Raw genomic sequence first — 16,740 nt, forward strand, 5'->3', positions numbered from 1 at the left:
CAGAAACTATTATGATAAAGATCATCGGTGACTCTGAATAAGAGAAAAGGGAACTCTTGCAAACCAGCTATTGATGCCCAAAGAGAAGTGTAGAAAACTACTCTCCTAAAGAAAAAGACTTCTACTCTGAAATACTCTCAAATTTCTCTCTAACCAAATGGACCACATAATGGCCATTAAGACACAAGCCCATGAGATTCTAGCATCTTTCCTTCTCCCAAAATCCTGAAATTTAGTAACAACTCCTGCAAGACAATGCATTGAGTAGACTGATAGATAGGGCTATAGATCAGGAGTAGTGAGAGGTATGGAGGTAGAGAGGGAGGTGGTGGTTGTTTCTCATTTTGGTTTGCAGATGACACTGTTTTTCTTAGATCATGATATTGATTCGTCGATAAATATTTTTACCATTTTAAATATTTTTGAATGCTTCTGATCTCAAAATTAACCTGGAAAAGAGTGGAGTTGGGGTTGTAAATCTTAGTTCTGGTAGGATTTTGGAATTTACTTCCTTAGTTAAGCATTGTGTTTTAGATTGACCTTTGACTTACTAGGAGTCCCTTTGGGAGGGAAATCTTGTTCTTCAGCTTTTTGGGATCCTGTAGTTACTAAGGTGACTAAGCATTTGGATTGGTGTAAAGGTGTGTTATTCTTTTTAGGTGGCAATATGCCTCTCATTCAGGCTACCATTTCTTTGTATTATTTATCCTTGTTTAGGATTCTTGGTTGGGTAGTTAAAAAAATTGAGAGGATAATAAGGGATTTTTGTTGTATAAGTGCAAGGAGGGGATTTTTTTCTTGGAAATTTGGTGTCTAAAAACACTGCTCTTCTGGGTAAATGGTCGTGGTGGGTTCCCTTTGATGTGAACTCCCTTTGGCTTAGGGTTAGAAGAAGTAAATTTGGTTTCCATATTAATGGGCGGGGTTCTAATATGTGTCTTAGATGTTGTGTCCTTTATGTTCATCTTGCATGTTTTACCCTTCATTGATTTCCTTGACTAAGTTTAAATTGGGAATGGTACTCATATTCGCTTTGGGGAGCATGTTTGGGTTGAGGAATGTCCTTTGTTCTTGCTTTTGTTCATTAATATCATATTTTTTTCCTTCCTAATGCTGTTATTTCTTCCTTCCAAAGTCCAGATGTGATCTGTTTCTTGGGATTTCCATATTTAGAAGGGATTTAGTGTTAGAGAGCTGCATGTCTCTAACTGGAGGGATATAAGGGTGTGGTTAGTTTTTGTGTGAGTACTGTTGGAAGTCCTTGTTTAGGCACCCTATCAGGAATAATATGTCTTTACCTTACATTGCTGCATATGGGAGGCTAAAGTCCCTTCTAATTAGAGTATTTATTTGGTTGTTGGCCCTTAATAGAGTTAACATGGACAATCTGCTGCAGAGTCGGAGGCCTTCATAGGCTTTATGCAACCGTTTCCCATTTATTTTTGCACTATTCGGTTGTTTGGGACATGTGTAATGGAGTTCTTGTTTCATTTGGGGAGGCTTGGGTCCTGAATAATGTAGAGGAGCTTTTTTGCATATCTTTTACAGGTTTTTTGAAGATTAAGGATGCAGGTTGGTTGTGGAGTGGTGTTTTTTTTGCTATTTTGGGTGATTTGGTTGGAACAGAGCATGCATATTTTCTATGAGAAGAGATTGTTTTATCCTTTCTTTGGGATGTGATGCGGTATTTAGCCAGGGCATTTTGTGCTGGTTGTTTCAAGGGCTTTTGTTTTGAGGATGTGAAGCGTGACTGGAAGGCTCTATTGGGCTGCTTGTGTTTTATTTTTTGTTGTGCAAGGATTCCTTGTCCTCTTTGTTGTACATTGTCTTCTTGTCTAGTAAGTATTCTTTTTCTTTTTTTAAAAAAAATGTCCAAGAAAAAACTACAATATCCAATTAGAAGGACAATGTAGTATATGATGAGCAGCGGTCACAGTGTGCTGTTTGCACAAAAACACACAAATCAGATGATAGAACCTTATCAGGTATCCTCTTGTGCAAACAATCATCAGTATTTGTCTTGTTCAAAACCACGCACCAAACCAAATCCATAACCTTAAAAGGAACCTTGGCCTTCCAAATTAATTTATTCAAGAGGAAAGGTTGATTAGTTGGGGACTGGACAAGATAAGAAATAGAAGGATCTATAAGAGAAACTATCAGCATGATCAAAAACGCCAAAGTCTCTTATCCAGAGAAAAAAGAAACCACACAAGTTGAGATGTGAACTCAAAGAGCTATATTCCTCCACCTTCCTATCGTTAAAAATTATTGAGAAAAAAATGAAGATTCCTTGTTAGTAAGTTTCTAATTTTATTATATATATGTTTGTTTAATTTTATGAACATTAGGGTATTTGGACTATGTTATATTTGATGGACATTCTGAAATTTTTTGCATGGACATTTGGCGGGCTTAGGTTTTTAGGACACTATATATTGCATCTGGTTGGGTTCTGTTAGTCAAAACTTCTATTTTACGAAGTTTACTCTCTTTTTCCTGTTAGAAGTAGTTCTGCAAGTCTATGAATAGGTTGGGTTGGGCTCAAAATTGCTAATTGAAACAATGAGGTTGGTATGAGAAAAAACTGAAACCAATGTCAAACTTGGGTATGGTTTGGATTGGTTTGGATCCATTTGGTATTTGTTGGTTTGGGTTGAGTTGGTCGGGTTGGCTTGGCGGTTTAGTTTTAAATTTTTTGAAGCAACAAATAATGTGGAAGAGTATGGTTAATATTGAAATTTTGCAGAACATATACAAGATCAATGGGAAATAGAAAGTGAAATGTCATGTATAAATGCTCTTGTCATCAAGAGAAACAATAAGATCCATTGGTAAAGGTAATGCTACAGGGAGTGCAATCCTAACTATTTCTAACTCGAGCTCATCAAACTTGAAAACTAGTGTGACAAACTAAATTAATGGTGCAAGTTCCAAATGGCTCTAAATATTCACATTAAATTTTCTAGAAAGAGTTAAAGGAATCTTGGCCTCAAGGCAGCAGCCTGCAGCCTTCTCTCCCTTTATTTTAGTTGTTTTCTTTTAATTTTTTTCCCTGAATTATACCTGTGTTTGGGTTTATTTGGGTGATTTGCACATTAAAACTGTCACCCAATCCACATGTTTGATTTATATGGAGTTTGAATCCACTACCCAACCCAAGCATTGGATCATTTTTAGTGTGTGGTTTGGGTGAGGTTGGCTGGATCTGTCGATGTTCCTTTGATTAATGCAATAGGGAACAGTTCTTAGAATTTTTTTAAGAGATGGAGGTGTCGGTGGAGGCATTTTACACCTAATGAGACGATGAGACGACGTGTAAGCCTTTAAATTTTAATTTTTTTTCAAAAATGTATAACATTTTTTTGTATACTAGAAAAAAATTTAGAGAAAATCAGTGCAGTTTTGTGCCAAATGAGACAGAATTGAAACAAACAAACAAAAAGAAACAGCTATTATATGAGAGAGATAGTCAGCTCATGGTTGAGCAAGCAGAGTAGGTGAAGTGCTGTTCTAAAATAGCAGATAAACAAATGTGTTTGTGCTAATAAATATCACAAAAATTATGTGCAGGCGCAGGAGGAAGAAAGCCTGAGCAAGAACGAGTGCAAGTTGCTAAGCTTTAAAATTGAACTCCCAATGCTTCTATTAGTATCTATTCTTGGCCCAACAGAGTGTAAGTGAAGGTCAGGTCAGAATATCAGATCCCAGTTCACGTGTCGTACTGCGATCCTGTTCCTGTTCCATGAATCAGAATTCCATGTTCTAGGTAACGCTGCTTCTGAGCAGGTGATGCAATCTAATGAGTTGCTTGTTAGGATTCTTGATATTGTAAGAACCTTGAATACTCTTCCTGTGAGATGGTCATACTACGCTTTTCTCCTGAAGAAGTCCCCGATGAGGGAAACAAACTCTTGGGATTTGGGGTTGCCATTCCAATTTCCAACACACCAACAGCCTCAATACGGCAGCAAATCAGGAATACACAGCGAAAGAAATGCTCTTGGAATTCCGAAAGTGAACTTTCAGACCGATAGAAACTCCACAAAAGAGTCAACCACTGATTCAACCATGAACAAGTCAGCAATTATCAGACATAGCTTTGCCACAGCCCCCAAAATTTAGCCTACACACTGCCACTGCCACAAGGCACCAACTGATCACCTTAATAATACCAAAGAACAACTAATGAATTGCCAAACGTGAATGATTGAAAAAAGTTAAATCTTTAAACAAAAAAACATGATCAACAACTTAATATTATGGTGTATGGAAGGATTCAAGACATTCTGGAGAAAAAAATGCAGCAAACACTGCCCAGAAAGTGTCTCCCATGGTGGCGTGTGTGTCAGGATTGCTGGCAGTTGGCTGACTCATGGGGGTTTGTGCCGTGGTTTCCAGTGATGGGATTTTACAGGGCTACAGATCGGAGGATTCTGTTAAGTATGTGATTGGTTTTATGAAATATGGAAGGGTTTTGATAGTTGAGGAGGGCAGGACGACCAGGGTAATTTCTAGTGACAGCTGAGTTTTCCAGCAATCCCTGGACTGGTTTCAAGGCTGTAGGAGTGTTTGTTGACCCTCTCATACTGGAGTGCTGCTGTAGGAGTGTTGGTGGTAGGGTTTAGAGTTTGGTTCAGTGGTGGTGGTAGGGTTTAGGTTGGATCTTGCTCTTGTACCATGTTGTATAATTGGGTAAAATGGAAAACCTAATCACAATATTAGGTCTATCCCTCTATTTATCATATTTGTCAAGTACATGTCATTCAAATGACAATAATGCCCTTATTCACACTAAGATAACTCTAGTACATACTAACAATTCTAAATGACCAAATAACCATTAACAGAAAAAATGTTTTCTTTGTTGAAGGAAACTTGAACTCCTAGATACAAGATGAAGGATGAAAAAAGGGCACGTAAGATATGATAAGATGGCCAGAAAAGGGCTTGCATGAGAATTCTCCCAAAGAGTCCAGAACCCACTCCCTATGACCCTTCCTATTAGAAAACTGACCTCCCTGACACACACAACAAAGAAGGTTGCTCTCATAATATTATTGGTTTTCTTCTTGCTTGAGTATTGCCTTGATTCCAATTTTTGATGTATCAAAGCGCAATCTTAATGCCTAATCAAAATCTGGCGGAGATAGTGCAGGTGCTTCGTCTTTTAATAATTCTGAAATTTTCTTTAGCTTTGTTATCCCACTTAATGATGTCTGTAAAATGATGCTAATTGTTAGCCCGGTATGGCCTTCAAGGTTTTTGTTTTGGGTTGTGGGAGGGGGGGTTGAATAGGTGGTGGTATAAAGTCCTATGCATAAACAAATTTCGAATGTGGAGTGCAGAAGCAAGCTGTGAATTGATGATAAATAATCCAAAAGCTTCTGAATACTACTCCGAACAGCCCTTTTTAAGGTTGTAGGGTTGCCCTAGTAAGGAAACCATCTAGTCCTTAAATGTAGGGGCTGTGAATCTATCCAGCACAAATTAAAACATGAAGTAACCAAAACAGCATTAAACAAACAATCATGATTGGCAATCCCTGAAGAGTCAAAGGTCTTGAGTTAGGGAAAGTCAAAGAAAGAGTCGAATATTGGTTCATTGTCTGCTTTGGACTCATTCTTTAGTGAGTACTTTGACCTGGGAAATGAGGAAGCAAAGTAAAAGAGTAAGAATGAACTGAGGCAACCGACAAGATCTCCCTCTTATTGAATTTTTTGTATGGGAGAATGAAGCAAAGCTAAGAATGGGCCGAAACAACTTGCTTAAGAAGTCACTACTTTTAAAACAAATGCCTAAGGACCAAAATACCCCTATCAAGCCTAAATGATTATCTCTGGGAGGGAAGGGCATGTTTTAAAATATTTCAATAGAATTGGCACATTTAGTGAACTTCCGTGCCTTTTTACTGTAGGGGCCCAGATAAAATAGTGAGGGGCTTAAAGAGCTACCACTACTAATTTTAGAGTCCCATGTATGATCTGAAGTGTTTACATAGGGCAGAAATATGGGTTTTTTTTGGATGAATGGGTTCACCCTTTGATAATATGGATTCTATGCAAGCTGAGATAAAAATTATGATTTGGCGACTTATTCAAATGTAGTTGGTCTTTTTCCATAAATTTCTTTTCAAAAACAGAATGCTGAAGGAATTTTGTTATTAGATCTTGAGTGCAAGGATGGGGATCTCATGTAATTTTTCTTGTTCTTTTTTTATTTTTGTATTTAAGAGGACATCTCATCCTCTGCTGTGTGATTTTCTCTTTTCTATTAATGACTTTCTTTTTCTTTCAAAGTGAGAATGTTGGAACGGTAGGAGTAGGGATTTAAAGCAGACAATTGGGTGTTAATGCTGATAGATCAAGTTTAAATACTGTTGTTAATGCTCGTATTGGGGGAGCTGCCAAGTAATTTTTGTAATGAAGTGGTTAAGAATTCTCAGGTGGAGTAGGAGATGCAATCAGATGGAGGCTAGAATGCAGAAAAGCTTTGGCAATTGGTTGCACCAGGAGGTGGTGAGTACTCCTGGGAAAGCAAGGATGGGAAAGAATGCAAAAGGGCAGTGGATATGAAGGTGTATAAGCATCAACCAGCAAAGAAAGGAAAGGTATGAAAAGTTTGTTTCGTAACAATTGTAAAAAAAGAATGGTGTCCTCAAGCTACATGGCTCCTCACTTTGCAAGGGTAGGGAAGGGCCATCATAGAGTACACACTTGTATCCCTGCTTTTATGCAGAGAGGCTGTTTCCTTGGACTGGAACCCATGATCAACTGGTCACAAAGGAGCAACCTTACCATTGATCCAAGGCCTGCCCTCATGCTTCTTAACAATTGTATGAACTCAAACATGCGGAGGGGAGAATTTTAAAAATAGATAATTCTGGAAAGTTTTATGCTGTGGAATCTCAGAACTGTTCTAAGTCTGTTCAGAAGGAAAAAATGGAATGGGGGAATATTCTGGAGGGGACTGTGAGTAAGATAGTGATTTTTCTTGTGATAGTGGTCTTTTGTTGGATGAGATTTGCAAAAATATGGATTATATTTATGATTGTTTTGACACTCTTGGGGATATTTTTTTTGTGCCCCCTTACTCACTTGACAGTTGATGTTTCTATCTTTGAGGAGGTGAGGATTGGGTGTACGCTTGGCTGTGACTATTCAATGTATGGATGGGTTATTATGTATTTTTAGGTGGAGGGAGGTTAGTGCACATGATGTTGGTGCTCCAAAACTTCTGGATGGTATGGGAATATGGCTGGCTGATGCTGGAGGGAATGAATTACCATTGGAAGGGGCTAAAAGGAAAGCATGCAGAAGTCAGCAAAAACTGGCAAGATTACATAGCTCTATCAGTTATGAAGGAAAAAGGCTTAAAGATGGGTTTTCTGAATTAGGATTTTTTAGTTTTTGTTTCGTTTAACGATGCGTAGTGTAGACCTATTGTGGTCCGCCCCTTTCCCGGACCCCACATACGCTGGAGCTTTGTGCACCAGGCTGCCTTTTATTTTATTTTATTTATTTATTTATTTTTAAGGTTCTTCTTTCCTCTAAGCTGTAAATCTCTCTTTTCTCTTAATAAATTCCCTTTTAGTAAAAAGAAAGAGTACAGGTTGTGGAACATCTTTTCTTTCCTTGAGCCTTTGAGATTGTTTCTAGCTTCCTCTCAACATATATATGTGAACACAGTATTGATATTTGTGCAGATAGTGCTATGATTGATTGAACTGCCTTGCTTTATTCTTGCAAAAGAGTGACAGATGGACCTTTAGAGAGGACTAGTAAAAAAGTAGGGACGCAAGGGAGCTTTGTACAGGCATGAATATGTAATTATTGGTTTGTGCCATTGTGATTACTGACTCTGACTCTCTCTCTCTCTCTCTCTCACTCTTTTGTTGTTCTTTATGGTTTCTATGTCATCAGAAAGCCAAGTCCTGTTTATGTTGCTGTGACCATGTCTTTTTGTGCACCAGTGATCACTGCGGCTGCAAGTTTGTTATCTTTTAGGGTGTTGTTATAGCCATTTCATGACAAAATATAATATGGCTGAAAAACAGTTGTTGATGTGGCAGTAAAATTGCCCATCCTATTGTTTGACACTGAAATTTCACAGTTTAATTGCTTCTTGTTTCCATGTGTATGTGAACTTGTCAGATGAACCATTTTGAAGCAATCTTAGTTGCAGGTGTTTGTAGATACTACCCTAGAAGAAGACAGCATTGAGCATGATGGAGTTGGGCAGTGGCCTTTTCATAATTTTGTTGAACAACTTCTCCTTGATATATTCGATCCCCGTAAGTTTTGTGTACATTTCCTCTTTAGGTCTCTAGTTGTTTTTCCTTTTTTTAAATTAACAGATGATTTGTTTGTTTCTTTGTTTCAGTCTGGGAGGTTCGCCATGGCAGTGCCATGGCTTTGAGAGAAATTTTAACCTTTCAAGGTGCCTCAGCTGGAGTATTTCTGCCTGAGTTGACCTTTGATAGCACATTATCACTAGAACTTAATGATAAAGATCAGTCAGAAACAACAAGAGAGAGAGATATTGATTTGAATGTCCAAGTTCCATCTGAGGAACTTGAACCAAAACTGAAACGACCAAAGTTTGAAGACGTGTCATCTCTGCCAATGGATGATGTTAAGCCTGTGGTTCATGATTATATTGATATCTCCATGAAGGTTGAAGATAGCGGATGGAATTTGCCTTATGGGCACGTCAATGGCAGGACTTTCAATTCTGTTAAGGTGGAGCATGAATGTAGCCTTGACAGTGTTGAAAATTTATATGTAGAGTCTTATCAGAAAAAGTGCTGCGAGGATAAGTTCTCGATTGGGAAGGCAGATATGCTGAAAAATCTGCCTGAGGATAGAGAACTGATGAACTTGGTTAAACTGACTAGGCATGCTTGGCTCAAAAATTGTGAATTCCTTCAAGATTGTGCGATTCGTTTCTTATGTGTTTTATCACTAGAGCGGTACGCATTTGATTTGCCTTCTGGAGATCTTTTTTTCTTTATTCACTGTCCTGTAAGATGGAATGCTTGTTCTTCTGTTTAATTAATAGAAACAGTCAGGTCTCTGGAGTTGGGCTTTCTTGTATAAATTATCCCAATTGGTTTATTACGCTTCATTTTTGTTACAGCTGTTATTTGTGCTGAATTTATATTGAGGGGATGTTTCAATGCTTTTATCTCTGGGAGCCTTTTTATAACAATTCAATTTTTTTTTTTAATTTTCTACATCTTCCTACATTTCAGTTTTGGAGATTATGTATCAGATCAGGTTGTTGCCCCAGTTAGGGAAACTTGTGCACAAGCATTGGGTGCTGTACTTAAGTACATGCATCCTGGATTGGTTAATGAAACTTTGGGTATTTTGCTTCAAATGCAGGTAAATATTTTTCAGGAAACAGGGGCGTGCTTTAGTCCTCATTGATGCAGAACCATTGGTTCCTTTTTTCTTTATCATGTACTTTGTTTGCTGCAATTACGCTTACTTTATTTTATTTTATTTTATAATTTTATGAGTATGTTGTTATGGGGACTTGCCTTTGTTGTGACATCCGTTTGAATTAATTTATCCTCTTTTTTCAGTGTAGACCAGAGTGGGAAATTCGTCATGGCAGCCTTCTGGGTATTAAATATTTGGTGGCTGTTCGGCAGGTTAGTCTTTGTTTTCTACCTATCTAGTAATTTAAAGTGCTCGACAGTTCTAGAGTATTTCCCTGTGCTTAAGAATTCACACCAATATCGATTCTACTTCATATGTTTTCGCTTCATTACATGCTTTGTAGTAGTTGATTACTCTGCATATTACCAGCTTGTTTACATGGATATTTTAGTCAGGTGAAGAAAAATGTTTAAGCATGACATTTTATCGCATCATTGGTCATCAATGTATTATTGAGGGTGAGGTTCTTGAGCCAATGTTTTATTACATTTTTTTTTGGTTTGTTTATTTATTTCTTAGTTTGTTTGTTTGGCTTTATTTTTTTTTTTTAATTATTTTTTATTTTTGTGTTTGATAAAAAAGAATTTATTAAGAGACAAAAAAGATAAGATACAATGGGGAGGACAGGGCATGGTAGAAGAAACAAAAATACAGCAAAGCCAAAATTTAAGCAGGAAGATTAATGGAGCAAAGCTCTCCAATCTCAGTGGAGACTGGAGAGCATGGTTGTTAAAATTGTAATCCAGGTTGTTTATGTTCCCGACTTAGGTAATCAATCTAGATTGCATGTGACTTGGGTTCAGCCATTCAGGTATGGTCATGCTTGGATCATAATGGGATTGGTAGAATTTTAAGATTGCCATTGTTATGGGATGCTATGGTTTCTACCCATCCTATATATTCAACAGAGTAGGACCTTTTTCCATTTTTTGGCTTTTGAAAACAATGCTAGTAGACCATTTAAGGCTGCCCATGATTTGTGTTGAATAATTTGGGAAAAATCGAAGACCTTAATCACAAAGATAGGTCTCTCTCTCTCTCTCTCTCTATTTATATTTTTTGTCAAGTGTATATACCAATGACCATATTATCCTTACTAACTCACACTTACCAATAGAACACTAGCACATACTAATAATGCTAAATGACCAAATAACCACTAACACTCCTCCAGCTGAAGTATATATATCATATGCTCCTAGATTATTACAAATGGATTTAACTTGAGGATCCCCAAGGCATTAGTGGATAAATCAGCAAGCTGCAAATTAGACTTTAAAGGAGTGGTTGTAATGAGCTTCTGCATAAATTTTACTCAAAGTGGCAATCAACTTCAATTTGTTTTGTCTGCTCTTGGAAGATCGGGTTGGAGGCAAATAGAATAAGCAGCTTGGTTATCACACATCAATTCCATAGACTAAGAATATGGAAAACTCAGTTCTTCCAACATGTTCTTCAACCAAACAAGTTCACATGAATTGTGAGCCCTGACACTACACTAACACAGAACTTGACTTGACCATTACAGTTTGTTTCATACTTTTCCAAGAAACCAAATTACCACCAACAAATATATAGTGCCCAGTGCGGATCTTTTGTTGGAAGGTGATCCAACCCAATTTGCATCCGCATATCCCAAAATATTAGTGTGACCTTGATCCTGATATAAGAGACCTCTCCCGACCCAATTTGCATTTGTTTCTTATAATGTTAGAATAGGTTGAGGATTTGTTGAGAAAATGAAGACTCAAACCTTTTGTTTTTTCAAAACCAAACATTCATCGTCAAATGTCATAATGATTTTATTCGGTCTCTGTTTTATATAATGTTAGAATAAATTGAGGATTTATTGAGAAAATTGAAACTCAATTTTCAAGCTTTCAACTTGCAACATATAAAAGACATGTTAGTGTAAAAAATAATTCAGATATGTAATGTAAGTTAAAAAAAATAATTCAGATATGTAATGTAAGTTAAAAAATTTACTTTTAGAGGTGGATAATCACACTAGACTTGTTCTTAAATTTTAACTTTAAGAAAATTTGAACTTTCTAGTAATGTATGTAAAGGTATCATCTTTGTGATGAGCATAATCACAGAATTTGTTTAAAAAACCAATTTTGGTAAGATAAGATGCTTCAGTTATTTGATAAAATTTTAAGATTATCTTCCAAAGTTTAGTCCATGTATTAGATTTCATTCTAGTGTATTAATTTTTAACAGAAATAAGTTATTCTTGAAATTTCTGTTCTAAAATTAATTTTTAACGGATACAAGTTATCCATTATGATTTTTATACCGATGTCAGTGTTGTAGTTGCATTTACCTGCAATTTTAATCTGTTGTTGTTCTTGTTACATGCTAACTATTTATTATTTGTTGAATATTATTCTGTTTTACTGTCGTAAATATGAATTATCTAATAAATTATATCTATTGATATGAAATTGAATCATTATTAATACTAGCAAATTTATTGCGTAGAAAGTACTTAACAGATTTACTGGTCTTTATTTGCGCGCGCGCGCGTGTATACATGGCTGTCATTTGACTTTGGTTTGTGCATCGATGTTAGGAGATGATTAGTGATATGCTTGGCTACATTCTACCTGCATGTAAGGCAGGGCTGGAAGACCCCGATGATGATGTTAGAGCAGTTGCTGCTGAAGCTTTAATACCCGCTGCTGCTGCTGTTGTTTCTCAAGATGATCAAATATTGCATTCAATAGTTATGCTACTTTGGGATATTTTACTTGACCTTGACGATCTTAGTCCATCCACAAGCAGGTATTTACTACTCACTATTCCCTTTCCCTAGCTTCAGTTAGTATTCATTCATAACATTGGTCAACATCTGTTATAAACACAGACTCATGAATGTCTCGTCTTGTTATGCTTTGTGAAATGCTTCACAACTGTGTTTGGGGTTAGGATGGTTAGCCTTACAGACTCTTTTTACCATATGGCTACTTAGATGATACTTCTTGTGAATCATCAGTTGGCATGTCATTTCAAACAGTTTTGGCCCATGTTCATTTTTTTGCTCTTTTGTATTTCTAATGCCTTCAGGCCACAACTTCAATAAAAAATCTGTGCTTTGTCTAGTCTTTTACACTTGACTCCAACTGAAAAAATCTATGTGCGTTGTTCCTCTATACGGTCATATATTGTTGAAAAACGAGCAATGATAAAATGAGTGCAACCACAAGGAAAAATCCAAACAAAAGGAATTACAAGTTAAAAGTATTTTTCCAATAATTTTTACGTAATAAAGTATAATTTAATAAGAAAAAAGATAAGAGTTCACAATGTTTTTAGGATTTCGGTGGGGTAGGCAGTAAATTGTGAATACCATGTGATGATGGTTAAATGATTATGATGGTTTCCCTTAGAGGAGTCTCCTCTCTGGCGTAGAGTCATTAAAAGTAAATTTGGTATGCATGTGAATGGTCGGGATGCTAGTTTAGAAATTAAATGTTCAGAAAGCCCGTTGAGGTTTATTTCTCAGGTCTACACTCTTTTTGTTCTTCATGCTAAGTTTTTCTTGGGTAATGGTTCTCGTATTTGTTTTTGGGAAGACTTTTGGGTGGGTAATGCTGCTTTATTGTATTCTTTTCCTCATCTTTATTGTTTGAGTTCAGGTCACAATGAGGTTATTTCCTTCCTTTTGATTTCTGAAGGTCATCCATTTATTGGGACTTACATTTCCATAGAACTCTTAATGATAGAGAGGTGGAGGAATTGTCTTCCTTGTTGATGCTGTTGGTAACTTGTTGTCCTTACAATGGGGTGCATGGACGTTCTTTAGTCTTTAGACTCTTCTGGGGCTTTATTCCTGCAAATCTTTTTGTGATTACTTGATTAATGCTAATATTTCCTTTAGATTCTTCAGGGGCTTTATTCCTGCAAATCTTTTTGTGTTTACTTGATTACTGCTAATATTTCCTTTCCACTCCATAGAATTATTTGGGAGGCCAAAGTTCCCCTGAAGGCCAAGACTTTTATTTGGTTGGTTTTTCTTAACAGAATTAACACCAACAATCTGTTGCAGAGCAGTAGACTTTCACAGGCACTGTCTCCTGATATATGTTTTCTTTGTCATGATAGTTCTGAAACATTATCTCATTTGTTTTTGCACTGCTTGTTTGCTTGGAATATATGGGATTAGTTTTTTGATTTTTTGGGAAAAAATTGGGTTTGTTTGAAGTTGGTGGAGGATTTGTTGGCCATTTCTTTTTGTAATTTTGGTAAGAGGAAGGATGCTCATGCTAGTGGATGTGTGCATCTTTTGCAGTTCTGTGGGGTTTATGGACTGAAAGAAATGCTTGTATATTTATGGAGAACAAGCTGAACAAATCTTTTTATGGGAGGAGATTCATTTTTTGGCCTTGCTTTGGTGTGCTTCTGCTGGTTGATTTAAAGGAGTGAGGTTTTTTGATATCCAATAGGATTGGGGTTTTGTTAGTCTGATTGTTTGAGTTTTGTTTAATTGTTTTGTTTTGTTTTTATTTTTCTCTTTTTTTAGTTCTTCTGTTGTGGAAGATTTCTTGTTCTCCTTCTTATACATTTTTCGTTTCTAATAATGTCATATTCGAAAAAAATGTTGGAGAGGATACGGAATCCTCAAAAGTGAAACAGCCAACTTAAAAAACAAAGAAAAAGCCTAATGAAATCTAAATAACAGAACTCCTTTTCAAACCTTTCCCTTGTCATTAACAAAACGTAGCAAAAATTTCTAATTTTTTCTTGCAACCTCAAGCCCATCTTGTCCAGCAGTTGTTGTTCTTAATCCTTCCCACGTCACAGGGTTAGGCAAAATTCCATGCATACACTGGTTACTCTCCTTCTTTTCCTTAACCCAGTCCGCCACTGTCAAAAATAGGATCTCCTCCGCCTTCAAGTGGAGGTGGTCGCACATAAGAAATGTCGTCAAGCAAGTTAGATGCATCAGAAATGTACCCATATTGCTCATAATGTTACTATCAAACTCTTATCGCCTAATAAATCACCCCACTTATTTCCTTCTTTAAGACAATGTCTTTGACTATCCTTCCTACCTGAGTGTACCTGAGAATCATTCACAGCTTCAACAGCATAAAGCCACCATCAGCATTTCTTTTTAAAATCTTATTCACCCTCTCTGAATTCATTTTATTCTCACTAAGAGAGTTTCTCTTATCTAACCCTTCCAGCTTCATGTCCTATGGTTATAGACCTTGATGCATTTGGCTTATCATGTACCTTGTCATCATTGAATTTTGCATTAACACCCTCTGGCTTTGCTCCATCTCTGGAAGCAGCCTGCGGCCTCTTACAATCTCAAAGGGACAATTGGACTGGTAAAGTGATGACAAAGGAGGCTCTTTTGAGACCGCATCCCAGGCATATTTTCTTTCCCCTTGCACTCATCCCAACTGGGTCAGCTTTACATAAGTCACTAGACAAATTGCCTTTAGTTTGGGAGAGAATCCCCAGCACCTGATCATTGCCCCATGGTTATACACCTTTGTTCATTGGCCTTATCATGTACCTTGCCATCATTAAATCCCACGCTAACACTTCCTGACCTTTCTTCATCTCTGGAAGCAACCTCTTACAGTCTCAAAGGGTTAATTGGACTGGTAAATTGATGCTCCTTTACCATCTGTAAACTTCCACAACCAATGCTGCCAAAGGAGGCTCTCTGAACACCACATCAGCTGGCAGACTTCTCTTTCCACTCCACTCATCCCACCTGGGCCAGCCTTAAAAAAGTCATCAGACAAATTGCCTTGCGTCTGGGAAAGAATCCCCAGCACCTGATCTTGTTCCTATAGCAACCTGACCCTGAAAATCTTTATTTTCTATATCAAAACCTACTCTTTCCTTCACTGGAGAACTAACATTCGCCATAGGGCAGTGAGAAACCAACATTCTAACACTATCTATTACATGTTAAACTTGCACCTCAGTCTTGTTTGCTGAATATGAATCTGCTGCTGAACCTAGGTTTGAGTCCATCTGGACTGTCTTTTAACGTCTCCGTTCCCATCTAAACCTTGCAGTTGCTGTGTGTACTGCATCAAAAACTCCTTTCTGGGTTATAGGGAAGTCGACTAGAGAGACCTCTTTGCCTAAGTAGAAAGTGGAAGAAGGGGATGGGAGCTTGTGTGGTCCAACTATGTTGTGTTTCTACCAGCAGAGTATGCCTCCACATGATCATTATATCCTTTTGCATGGGCCTGGACTTTCATGCTCCCCTTATCAACCTACCTTGGGCTTGCCTTGGATGATTTCATTTAGGTTGGGCCATTTTTACCTAAAACATGAATGTTCCCGTAATGGGAATGGGTTTATAGTATGTCATATGCTCTAAAATGTGGAACATTTTATATAGTCCTCTTAACTTGCTTGGAATTTGGATACCCTCTTAACCTGCTTTGAAACAGAGTGGCGTGTCTTGCATCGCTGTGGGTTTTGATGACTGTTTTCTTTCTGCATATTCAGATTTATTGTGGGATTGGATGGCTTAACTAATAAAAAATATTTTATGTGAAAAATAATGACTTAAAACTTTGGAACCTAAATTTATTGTTTGGAACGAAAATGTAAAAAGATTCAGAATGTTTGTGCCAGTTTGTAGTTAGCTAGAGTGTTAGCGTTTTTTTTTTTGTCTCTATGAGTTGGGCATAACCAAGATACCTTGGGCCTGACCACCATCCTTCATATAAGCATTTGGATTAAATACTTTATGGGCCTTAATTGAAGGTAACTTAACCATATTTAGTAATTGGCCCAAATCAAACTAGGAAGGAATTCCCCACCATTCCAAAAAGTCATTGCTTCGAGCATAGCACCATTGATGTGGAAACTCTAGCTGTCTACCATATTTCATCACCCAAAAAATTGCTTCTTCTGACCACAATTACTATGAAGCCAAATGTCATGAGCCAATCACGTTGAGGGCTTTATACTCACCTGTGATCACTTGTCTTGTGCACATTGGGAGTATGCCTCCCAGTCATAGTTGTCAAGTTGAGATTCGAATCATGAATCAAAATTCCTATTTTGGGAATCAAGAATTGATTGGGAATAGAGAGTTGAGAATCAAATTGAATCCTAAGATTTGGTACAAATTTCCAAAATCAATTTAAAATGACAAGCATATATTGACAAATGATCAACAAGCAAAATAGTAAAATACATTTAAATTTTGATGATAAAAGATCATATATCATGTGAATGTTTTCCCTAAACAAATGAAAAATAAGGGAATGGGTCAAGATATAATAACTAAAAAATTAGCTTTATGCAT

General features: G+C 37.0%; 1 protein-coding gene across 4 annotated transcripts in view; it reads left to right on the forward strand.

Annotated features, from left to right (window-relative positions):
• Positions 1 to 16,740, forward strand: part of LOC131144932 (TATA-binding protein-associated factor BTAF1) — a 109,283-nt gene that overhangs the window by 17,953 nt on the left and 74,590 nt on the right. For 2 of the 4 annotated variants that reach the window (XM_058093895.1, XM_058093896.1), the window contains exons 8-12: positions 8,179 to 8,293; positions 8,383 to 8,971; positions 9,254 to 9,386; positions 9,590 to 9,658; positions 12,022 to 12,233. In XM_058093895.1, coding sequence (XP_057949878.1) covers positions 8,179 to 8,293; positions 8,383 to 8,971; positions 9,254 to 9,386; positions 9,590 to 9,658; positions 12,022 to 12,233 — 1,118 coding nt within the window. The remainder of the gene's footprint in view (positions 1 to 8,178; positions 8,294 to 8,382; positions 8,972 to 9,253; positions 9,387 to 9,589; positions 9,659 to 12,021; positions 12,234 to 16,740) is intronic. The other 2 variants (XM_058093897.1, XM_058093898.1) reach the window with 1 other exon arrangement.

The sequence above is a fragment of the Malania oleifera genome, chromosome 12 (assembly GCF_029873635.1).
Source record: "Malania oleifera isolate guangnan ecotype guangnan chromosome 12, ASM2987363v1, whole genome shotgun sequence".
In the NCBI taxonomy this organism is placed as follows: Eukaryota; Viridiplantae; Streptophyta; class Magnoliopsida; order Santalales; family Ximeniaceae; genus Malania; species Malania oleifera.